Source organism: Littorina saxatilis, linkage group LG4 (genome assembly GCF_037325665.1).
Source record: "Littorina saxatilis isolate snail1 linkage group LG4, US_GU_Lsax_2.0, whole genome shotgun sequence".
In the NCBI taxonomy this organism is placed as follows: domain Eukaryota; kingdom Metazoa; phylum Mollusca; class Gastropoda; order Littorinimorpha; family Littorinidae; genus Littorina; species Littorina saxatilis.
In genome coordinates, this window is record NC_090248.1 from 10547357 (window position 1) to 10559670 (window position 12314).

A 12314-nucleotide genomic window follows, 5' to 3' on the forward strand; every position below is an offset into this window, starting at 1 on the left:
AAATTCCACTCATGCAAAAAACATGAGTGAACGTGGGATTCTAAGCCCATGAACAAAGAAGAAGAAGAAGGACTGCACCTGCAAACAATAGAAATAGTTGATCGTGTAAGGCGTCGAACTGCGGTCAGTAACCAAGGTTGGACTGCACCTGCAAACAATAGAAATAGTTGATCGTGTAAGGCGTCGAACTGCGGGCAGTAACCAAGGTTGGACTGCACCTACAAACAATAGAAAAAAAGCACCAAACATAAGAAAAGAGCACCAAACAATAGACAAAATAAACCAAACAATAGAAAAAAGCACCAAACAATAGAAAAACGCACCGAACAATCGAAAAAAGCACCAAATAATATAAAAAAAATGCACCAAACAATAGATAAAAGCACCAAATAATACAAAAAATGCACCAAACAATATAAAAAAGCACCAAACAATCGAAAAAGGCACCAAACAATATTACAAAAAAGCACAAAACAATAGAAAAATGCACCAAACCATCGGAAAAAGCACCAAACAATAGAAAAAATGCACTCACGAAATCGTGTCCGCCATCGTGCTTGCTTCTGTATTGTTTTCATTGGGATTCGCTTACATAAGCACTATGCCTGAGTGTGGTTCCTAAATGCCAGATATTGTATATGTCACGATAGTTAAATTGAATACAGTTTTGTTTAAACCTAACTGTGGTTATGACATTGTTTGGTTGACCAAGTTTAAAAACAGAATTGAAAATCCGATTTTAAATGGTTGATTATTATGTATAGTTTTGCTAATGCAAAGACACGGGGATAAGTGAACGAATTTTAACAACCTCACCTGATTTAAGGAAAAACCCACCAGTGTATGTCTTCAGTCTAAGCATGATATTATGTTTCTTAATGGAGTCAAGTATTAATTGCGAAATGACACCCCCCCAACCCCCCCCCTTCCCCCCCCCCCCCCCCCCCCCCCCCGCACACATTGACACATATACACATTCGGCGTCTTACTATACGTACCTGGGCTCGTCGTATCTCTACTTTCTAACACACATTTTTGTTATCAAAATAATGTGAGTAATCATCTTAACTTTTACACTTTCCGCTACTGAAAAATATCCAAATAGTACATGTTCTGTTTACAAAATGTTCTTACCTGTTTAATGTTGTTCTTGATGTCGTGTCCTTTGACGTACGCGTTGCCCGAGCTGGCCATGACCTGTCCAGTCAACATCTTAAAGGTGGTGGTCTTGCCCGCCCCGTTCTGACCCAGCAGGCCGAAGCACTCCTGTTGCTTGACCCCCACCGACAGGTGATCCACCGCCACCAGGTCGCCGTAGTGTTTGTACAGGTTCACCATCAACAGGGAGTCTGTCTTACCTGAGACGCAAGACAAGACTTATTTCAACCATGCAGTACACTAGGAATGTTGATTGGCCTGAGTACACTCAATACATTCCAACGTACTTTCTTTCTTTATTTGGTGTTTAACGTCGTTTTCAACCACGAAGGTTATATCGCGACGGGGAAAGGGGGGAGATGGGATAGAGCCACTTGTCAATTGTTTCTTGTTCACAAACGCACCAATCAAAAACTTGCCCCAGGGGCCTGCAACGTAGTACAATATATTACCTTACTGGGAGAATGCAAGTTTCCAGCACAAAGGACATAACATCTCTTACATACTGCTTGACCAAAATCTTTATAAAAACCGACCATACTCTATACAAGAAACACTCAACAAGGGTAAAAGGAGAAACAGAATCTGTTAGTCGCCTCTTACGACATGCTGGGGAGCATCGGGTAAATTCTTCCCCCTAACCCGCAGGGGGTATTCCAACGTAACCTACTACATATTGCAAATTGAAATTGTGAGCGCTCACACACATACACAAATACGCAAGCACACACACACACACACACACACACACACACACACACACACACACACACACACACACACACACACACAAACACTCACAATTGACTAAATGTAGAAATAAAGAAGAAAACAAGTCGCGTAAGGCAAAATTACTACATTTAGTCAAACTGTGGAACTCACAGAATGAAACTGAACGCACTGCATTTTTTCACAATGACCGTAGTCCGCCGCTCGTGCAAAAGGCAGTGAAATTAACGAGCCTGTTTAGCGCGGTAGTGGTTTCGCTGTGCTGCATAGCACGCTTTTTTTGTACCTTTCTTCGTTTTAACTTTCTGAGCGTGTTTTTAATCCAAATATATCATATCTATATGTTTTTGGAATCAGGAACCGACAAGGAATAAGACGTACTAGCTTTTAAGTCGATTTCGGAAATTTTATTTTAATCATAATTTTTATATTTTAAATTTTCAGAGCTTGTTTTTAATCCGAATATAACATATTTATATGGTTTTGGAATCAGAAAATGATGAAGAATAAGATGAACGTAATTTTGGATCATTTTATAAAAACAATAATTTCAATTACAATTTTCAGATGTTTAATGACCAAAGTCATCAATTAATTTTTAAGCCTCCAAGCTGAAATGCAATACCAAAGTCCGGCCTTTGTCGAAGATTGCTGGGCCAAAATTTCAATCAATTTGATTGAAAAATGAGGGTGTGACAGTGCCGCCTCAACTTTTACAAAAAGCCGGATATGACGTCATCAAAGACATTTATCGAACAAATGAAAAAAAAATCCGGGGATTTCATACCCAGGAACTCTCATGTAAAATTTCATAAAGATCGGTCCAGTAGTTTACTCTGAATCGCTCTACACACACACACGCACAGACAGACAGACATACACACACACACATACACCACGACCCTCGTCTCGATTCCCCCTCTATGTTAAACCATTTAGCCATAACTTGATTAAATGTAAAAACCACTTACACAGCTCATCGGTAGCCGTTGAGTTGATACGCCTCCTTTCCTCGGCCACATCGCTGTCTTCCGTCACTGTTCCGTTCAACGTGGACAGCTGCATGTTCCTGTTATGTTGGTCCGAGTCGCTCGTGTCACGCTTGCCGCGACATAAGTAGACCAGACGCTGTGGCACGTGAAATTCGATGAGCAAGGTCAAGGCCATGAAACCAAAGCCTTGCAGAGCCATGAAGAACACGGAGCGACCGATGCCAGGGGACTCAAAATTTAAATAATTGTCGCTGAAGTCGAAACAGGTAGAGCCCGGACCGCACCCTTTGCCTGCGTGCGAAGTGCAAACATGACGGATGTTTTTTTGAACTCAGTTTTTAATCAAACTAGTCGGTTGGTTGAATGAAAAAAACCAAGAAAGGTAATTTGTTGGAACGTTTAATTTGACACAACAAAACGTCACGTTCACAGATATATCGACCCAGCTGTATTTTAATTGCACAGGAAAACAATAATAATATCTGTGAACGTAACGTTTTGAATTGTCAAATGAACCGTTCCAACAACTTAATTTTCTTGTCTTTTTATTCTGAAATATGGAACGTTGGCAGTCAATTTGTTTTTGGATTTTGAGTTTGTTGGTTGTTTATTATTGTTTATCATCTCTTCAACAGTTCTCGCTATTCAAGACCGATGCATGTTATTCAAACCACACTTAGTTATCGTTGCAAAATGTGACCCTCCACCACGGGATGAGTCGCATGATTGTCACCTTTGCATGATTTTCATATTTTTACATTTTCCTAAAGAGTTTTTTATGCTCTATCCAGTGGTGAAAACCGTTTTAGAAAAGAGCACAAACTGTTTGAGTTATGAGCCTGTGACTAAGGTGACCCTCACACTGTTACCAGACATTCCGCGGACTTATATTAAGCCTTGCGCAGAACCGCGCGAGGTGACATGCGACTCATTTCGTGGTGGAGGGTCACAAATGATACAACAAGAAATAAGGGCTAAACTTTAGCAACATATTTTTTGAAGGTTGCCCAAACAAGTTTCAAAAGTAATGCAAATATTTATGTAACCGTTTCATCGCTATGCTAAATTTGCGTGGAATTTCGCAAACAGAAAATCAGATAAGAAAGCGCATTACCGCAAAGTGTAAGGGAAATATCCATCAAAGTTAAAAGTGGTAAAGAATGTTGAAAAGCTAAAAATTACAGCAACTGGGTGACCTCTCGTAATGATTTTGAAATATTCTGCTCCCTTTCCCGAGTCTGCTTTCTATATTTTGTGTCTGACTTTCAAACCATTTCTTTGTCAAATATAGCACCCCAAAAAATAAATGAAACATACGGATGAATCGGTGTGGGTTTTTTTTATAGAAAAAGCCACACACACACACAAAATAAAAGAAAAACAAAACATTCCCCCAAAACCGGACAGAACTTTCCAAGGACAAATGATACAAAACAAAAACAAAATTACTAAAACAAAAACAACCGGGAAATGTCACGCGGTTAAGTGTAGGTCCAGCTTAATGCTATACGATACCGATACATGCACAGCCTGGCGGTGACATTGCGAATAAGAGTCTATTGCTGATAATTATGACGAAGTCACCGAGACAATTTCTATTGTCAATTAATCGGGAGACATGCAGGAAAAGTGACAGAATGTTACAGAATGTTATTTAGGCAAAAAAAAAATTTGTCTGTTTAGGGTAACATGACCAAAAAAAGTAGGGTCGGTAGGTAGGTAGGTTTTTTTTTTGTTTTTTTTTTTTTGTTGGTGTAAATGCTATGTTGGCTGAACATTCACTTCTTATATTTGATGAAAACATGTTTCAAAACTAACGTATAAATAAAACAGAGAGAAAGGGAGAGAAATAAACGGCAAATGTCTCTTTTTAGCATTTTTACCTCTTTTTTTTTTTTTTTTTTTTTTTTGAAATCAAAAAAAAGTTTTTGGGTCGGCGCCAAATCGATAGGGTCGGTCGGGTTACCCTAAACAGACAATTTTTTTTTTTGGCCTTATGTGATGCCATAGTTAGCGTTATGACGTCTTCTTAAACCGTGTTTCACTTTTGATGTAAGAAATCATTTTCACTTCGGAAGAGAGCGAAAAGCGTACATAAGACAAGTCTTGGATTATTTATTCGTTGTCGTTTCTTATTAATTGTCTTTGCTAACCACACCAGTACATTAATACAAACACTAAAGAAACCTTCACCTATTCCTTTGCAGCAGGGACCAGGCATAACATGACAAGACTCCGGGTACTTGAGTTTGGTACAGAAATCCAAGAGATTGTAGTTGGTGTTCATGTCCATGAAGCTGATGCCAAAACAGTGGTTTGGGGACAGCACCAGGAACACCCAGCTGATGTAGTCAGCAACGTCTTTTTCGTCACCTCCCAGTGACGTCATGATAGTGACAACCATGGTGGTCACGGTGCCTGCAACACACGCATTAATTCGTTTCACTTTTGTCAATGTCATTACTTAATAGACGATGGTCGCAAATAACTCTTGCAGGATTTTCAGCGGACTGGTAGAGTAAGAGCCGCTTTGACTTGGATACGCTTTTCAAAACGAGCCGGATCCGGCATGTTCCACGCTTCCGAACGGCATTATCCTGCGATCGAGACGAACACCTGCCGTAGCTCTGATGTGCACGTTACACAATACAATACCCTTTTCTTTCGAAAATCAGCGTTCACGAGTTCCTCGGAGTTCACGATTTGTTGTGGAAATGATCGCAGGCCCGCACTGATCGCCCAAAACGTGTTTTGATTGAGGTCAAATGGGTTTGACTTGAGGTCACGTGAGTTTAGGAAAACGCATGCCTTAATGAACACTTCCACCAATCAGCAATTAAGCCATCGGCGGCGAAGTGTGGCGACGATGTGCATATTCTCAAAAGAAAAGGGCATCTTATCCCATGACCTGCCTCTTTGTCTCTGTTAGCTGTAGAGGGGATTATTCTGGATTACCCATCACAACCATATGAATTATCCATCACAACCGAGTCTCGATCTCACCTGTCATAGGTCATTACACCCCCGGTATAGGGGTGTGTATAGGTTTCACTCGATGTGTTTGTGTTCGCAAGTAGATCTCAAGAATGAACGGACCGATCGTCACCAAACTTGGTGAACAGGTTCTATACATTCCTGAGACGGTCCTTACAAAAATTGGGACCAGTCAAACACACGGTTAGGGAGTTATTGGTGGATTAAAATTATACAAGGCCTGGTATAGACGGACACCCCCGTTGGTCAAAGGGAAATAACCATTCTCACTGCCACCAACTGAGAAGGTTATTTCCCTTTGACGGGGGTGTAGTTCCTATCGGAGGAATTTCTTGTTGTCTTTGATTTCAGAGTACATTTGAATAATTTAGAGGTCATCTACATATTTATCGTTAACTCGGGGACTATTTTTTTTCAGCAAAACGATTGAGATATTCTGCGGTATAAAAGTCGAACTGACGTATGGCTAACGATCTACAAACATTATCACTGAAGAAATAAAGAAAACAACAAAGAATGTACATAATCTGTTTGGGTGAATAGAGCTGAGTGAAGATTATGAGTTGTCCGACGCGGTGAGACTGAGAGAGAGAGACAGAGAGCACAGCGACAGAGACACACAGTGATTCAAAGGCGCACAACTCTAGTAAAGTTGTCGTAACGAGGTACGCTTCATGGGCAACCGCTTAGATCAATCCCGAGAACATCCTGATTCAAAATCTTGAGCGACAAAATAAAACTTACACTAAAACAGTATGCTTATAGTTTTGTTCATTTGTTATCGCTTTTAGAGCATTGATTGCTAAATATGGTTCAATAGAACAAGGCTGTCTCATCAGTCGTCTGCTACAGATATGTCGTCTGCAGCAGGATCTGTCGTTTGCTATACATGTAGTATATTCGGCTCAAGTTGACCAGCATGGAAATTGCCATTTTCAAAGTTGGTGATACTGTTAGAATAAAAGGTGGCGAAGAAGGTCGGATCTTGGACATACAGAGACCACTAGGCTACATGCGTTGCCGCATACAAACAACTTGACTCGCCAGTGGTGCGCCGTTTTCCCCCAGACAGATACCTAATGGCCTAAAACAACGACAGACATCAAAGTTAGGCTCACCTAAATCAGTAAGTGACGATTGAAGAAGTAGGTAATCCAAATTTGAACACTGAAGCACAAAGGCTCGAATAAGCACAGACTCAGCAATCATCTTCATCGCTTGTAAAATCAGACACGCGGTCTTTCGAATCCTGAACTCAGGTCAAAAATGAGTTACTTCCCTTCGGGTATCATTTTCTCCCGTCGCTAGCTGTGAAGCGAAGATTATCAGAATGCGGTCTTTCGCAGTTTTGACGAATGCCAGCTCGGGTAACCGACTGAAACAGGCCGGTAACTGCACAGTATCAAATGCATTCAACGGCACAATCCTGGAAACGAAAAGACAAAAGTGGACTAGTTTCGCACATGAGTATCATGACACGGTGGCAGCAGGTTTGATGAGCAGTAAACAGGCACTCGCAGAGTTTGTGTCAAAAAGTTCGTTTTTTATGAAAACGTCGGAGTAATGGGATAAAAAGCTTACACACCTCGTCCTGAATATCGTGAATATTTTCCCTCGGGTCGATTTACAGGTATTACCTCGCCAGAGGCTCGGTAATACCTGAAAATCGACCCTAGGGAAATATGCACGATATTCAGAACTCGGAGTATGTAATCTATATTTATTGAGCGCAATAGTGCCAAATTTATACTATAATTAAACTTAAACTGAAACCAAATAGTGACATAACGCATATTTAAGGCATAACACATAAGACAACTTTATTGCATCCCCTTAGAGAAACATGTACGTGGCAGTGAAGATACAATCCCAAAAAGCAACAATTAAGGCATGCTATGCACATAAAAAGCATTATCTCGTAATAATAAGATTTTCTATTTTGCTATTCGATTAAAGAACTTCTATATATATTAGTATTTCTAATCGTGACTTAAAGGCACAGTAAGCCTCCCGTAAACCATTACAGATACTGTTCGGCTTTTACACACAGTACAAACACCCTTTCAATGAAACACTCACCGCTTGAGAAAATCCAAGGTGCCCTCCGTAAAGAGCGAGCAATGTTCAAAGAATTTATTTTTGCGTGGTTTATCTTACCCTTGAGCCATCGTGAACTCGTGTGATCCAGTTTCCCTTTTCACAATGTTGTCGTCAGTTTGTAATTTGCTGTGAGCTTATCTGCAATAGCACGTTAGTATGTACCTCTGACTATGCACGAAACAAACGGCTGTGGTTCACAAGAACTCTAGCGATGGCTTTTGACTGTTCAGAGGAACTGGCGACAGGCATAAACCGTCGTCTGCTACGAGAACCACGACCTTGCGTGACCCTGCTTCCGGGCTTTTCTTTTTTCAAACTTTCAAAACTTCGAATTGTATTGATCTTGTCTTGATGAAAAAAGAATTCTTTTATGATTTAAGAATGGTTGTGTAACAAGCTGTCAATTTATTATTTAGCTTTTAAAAGTTAGGTCTAGCGCCCAAACGCACTACGGTCCGATTGTGTGAGGAAACAATCCGCAAAATTAATTCTTTGAAAATTGCTCGCTCTTTACGTAGGGCATCTAAAATGTTCCCGTTTGATGAGCGTTCAAATGGAAGGGTGTTTGTACTGTGTGTAAAAGCCTGACAGTATCTGTGATGGTTTACGGGAGGCTTACTGTGCCTTTAATACCACATATAATGTGAAGTCGGTAGTACAAGAAAGCAAAGCGATGACAAATACAAGCGTAAATTTAAACTAAAAATAGACATGTTTGTGTATGTTTCATTTTATCTATGAGTAAGCGTTCCATGAAGGCTGATATCAATAATTAAGTGTTTCGCCCAATTTAGGAAGGCCTTAAAAAAAGCATTCAAATGTTTTATTCCATGTGGACAACAACAAGAACACAATGACAACTAGAGATATTTTTTTTAATGTATTGTCCTAATGTATCATCACTTGACTCTTTTACGAGTTTTAGCTTAAATAATTAGCATAATGAATGTGTAGTGATGTTAAATGTTATCATTGTTGCTGTGGGTACCAGGAATTTGACTGCTTTACGTTCTTACGTGTTATGTTGTATGTTGTCTGATGCTGTAATATACGAGTATGTATACACCATACCTGAATTTCTCTTTTTGAGATAATAAAGTGTTCTATGTCTATGTTTAACTTACCGCTGAGAACATTGTAGTTGTATACACCACACCTGCATTTATCTTTTTGAGATAATTAAGTGTTCTATGTCTTTGATTAACTTACCGCTGAGAACGTTGTAGATAATGATGAGGATGGTGATATATATGTATACACCACACCTGAATTTCTCTTTTTGAGATAAGAAAGTTTTCTATATGTCTATATTTAACTAACCGCTGAGAACATTGTAGATGATGGTTAAGACGAGGGCGGTAGGGGCCTGCGAGAAGAGGAAGGAGAAAAGATACATGAAGGGCAGCACGGCCCACCCGTACAGCATCAGCACCAGCAACACGATACCCAGACGACTGTCTCCCGTGTACGCCTCGGGGTTGTATCCCGCGAACACAATCACCAGAAACAGGCTTGGAATCTGCACACAATCACGCACAAAAACTTTGAATCTGCACACAATCACGAGAAAAAAGCTTGGAATCTGCACACAGGCACGAGAAACAAGCTTGGAATCTGCACACAATCGCGAGAAAAAGGCTTGGAATCTGCACACAATCACGAGCAAAAGGCTTGGATTCTGCACACAATCACCAGAAAAAGGCTTGGAATCTGCACACAATCACGAGCAAAAGGCTTGGATTCTGCACACAATACCAAGACGAAGGCTTGGAATCTGCACAAAATCACCAGAAAAAGGCTTCAAATCTGCACACAATTACGAGAAACAGGTTTGAAATCTGCACACAATCACGAGAAAAAGGCTTGGATTCTGCACACAATCACCAGAAAAAGGCTTGGAATCTGCACACATTCACCAGAAAAAGGCTCAGAATCTGCACACAATCACTGGAAAACAGGCTTGGAATCTACACACAATCACCAGAAAAAGGCTTTGTATCTGCAATCAATCACAAGAAAAAGGCTTGGAATCTGCACACTATCACCAGAAAAAGGCTTGGAATCTGCACACAATCATCAGAAAAAGGCTTGGAATCTGCACACAATCACGCGAAACAGGCTTGGAATCTGCACACAATCATCAAAAAAAGGCTTGACGTATATGCACACAATCACCAGGAACAGACTTGGAATCTGCACACAGGTACAGTAATGACAACGTCTAAATATAATTGGTATAAACAATTTTATTCAGATAATATAGCAAATAACCATGCCGCAAACAACCAATAAACCTAATGGAGTACAACAAGCTAAGTTTACAAGCGTGCTCTTAAAAGCAATATAATATCTGATTTCGCGGACGAATATTACGTGTATATATATGGACAAATAAATATAATGTTAAATCTCCTGGATGTCTGTGAATGTATGTACTTTCAAATGCGACACAAGAAGAAAGAACAAGTCGCGTAAGGCGAAATTACTACATTTAGTCAAGCTGTCGAACTCACGGGATGAAACTGAACGCACTGTAGGCCTATTTATTCACTAAGGCAGTACAGCTTCGTCAATCCCCGCGTGAAGGAAATCGCTCACCTTCCACGTGCAGGGCCGGACCCAGGGGGGGGTTCCAGGGGTTCCGGAACCCCACCCCTGGAAAAAGCATGTACCTTGCTTTGACTTTTACTAGCCTGGTTTTAGCACCAAAACAATGCTGCTCTTAACCCTCAAAACAAGGCCCAGAATGCACCAGATTGCACAGATTTTAACCGTTTTTCAAAAATTTTCCGGGGGAGCATGCCCCCGGACCCCCCTAGTTCGCGCGTCTGCTTTGCAGGCGCGCGCTTGTGGCTTCGCCACTTCGCTGATTTACCCCCCCCAAAAAAGGAGGAACCCCCCCTTACAACTCATTTGGTCCGGCCCTGACGTGCAAAACGTAGTGATATTGACACACCAGATTAGCGCGGTAGCGTATTGTGCTAAGCAGGAAAGTGCGCTTTTTTGTATTCTTGTTAACTTTCTGAGCTTGTTTTGAATACAACCTATCATATCTATATGTTTTTGGAATCAGGAAATGATCACGAATAAGATGACATCATTTTGGGATCGATTTCTTACATTTTAATCGTAAGACTAATTATCTATTTTCGTTAATTGTGATCACATTTTAAGAGTAAACATGACATATGTATATATTTTTAGATTCAGAATGTGATGAAGAATACGATGCAATCAATTTTAAATCTGTTTGCGAAAAATCGATTTTAATGACAACTTTAATGAGCAAACTCATTAAATAAATGTTAAGCCTCCAAGCTGAAATGCAATACCAAAGTCCGGGCTTCGTCGAAGATTACTTGACCAAAATTTCAACCAAAAATTGGTTGAAAAAGGAGAGCGTGACAGTGCCGCCTCAACTTTCACGAAAAGCCGGATATGACGTCATCAAAGCTATTTATCAAAAAAATTTAAAAAACGTCTGGGGATATCATACCCAGGAACTATCATGTAAAATTTCATAAAAATCGGTCCAGTAGTTTACTCTGAATCGCTCTACATACACACACACACACACACACAGACACAGACACATACACCACGACCCTCGTCTCGATTCCCCCCTCTACGTTAAAACATTTAGTCAAAACTTGACTAAATGTAAAAACCCACTACATCTTTAAAACAGTCCAGGGTGAATATTTTGCTGAATCAACTTAGCATATATTGACATCGATATCACAATTCAAACAGAACATTCACACTCAACTTGAAGTGTCCAGGTCGTGTTTGACCCCTCCAATGTTTGTCAGAGGAAACGCAAGTGTTTACGCTCTTCCACAACCCATACAAAATCCGAAGGAGTTATTTCTGAACATTGTCTTGTATTTGTGTATGTGTGTGCTCTGCTGTCTTTTTATATTTAGTCAAGTTTTGACTAAATATTTTAACATCGAGGGGGAATCGAAACGAGGGTCGTGGTGTATGTGCGTGTGTCTGTCTGTCTGTCTGTCTGTGTGTGTGTGTAGAGCGATTCAGACTAAACTACTGGACCGATCTTTATGAAATTTGGCATGAGAGTTCCTGGGTATGAAATCCCCGAACGTTTTTTTCATTTTTTTGATAAATGTCTTTGATGACGTCATATCCGGCTTTTCGTGAAAGTTGAGGCGGCACTGTCACGCCCTCATTTTTCAACCAAATTGGTTGAAATTTTGGTCAAGTAATCTTCGACGAAGCCCGGGGTTCGGTATTGCATTTCAGCTTGGTGGCTTAAAAATTAATTAATGACTTTGGTCATTAAAAATCTGAAAATTGTAAAAAAAAATAAATTTTTTTAAA

At 40.2% G+C, this 12314-nt stretch overlaps 2 protein-coding genes across 2 annotated transcripts in view; both read right to left on the minus strand.

The window, feature by feature from the left end:
• LOC138963942 (uncharacterized) overlaps window positions 1-12314 on the minus strand; it is a 180010-nt gene that overhangs the window by 39482 nt on the left and 128214 nt on the right. The window lies entirely within an intron of this gene.
• Window positions 1-12314, minus strand: part of LOC138963655 (phospholipid-transporting ATPase ABCA3-like) — a 54649-nt gene that overhangs the window by 3883 nt on the left and 38452 nt on the right. Inside the window, exons 17-21 of the mRNA XM_070335502.1 lie at window positions 9294-9492; window positions 5104-5297; window positions 4062-4077; window positions 2859-3170; window positions 1135-1358 (exon numbers count right to left, since the gene is read on the minus strand). Coding sequence (XP_070191603.1) covers window positions 1135-1358; window positions 2859-3170; window positions 4062-4077; window positions 5104-5297; window positions 9294-9492 — 945 coding nt within the window. The remainder of the gene's footprint in view (window positions 1-1134; window positions 1359-2858; window positions 3171-4061; window positions 4078-5103; window positions 5298-9293; window positions 9493-12314) is intronic.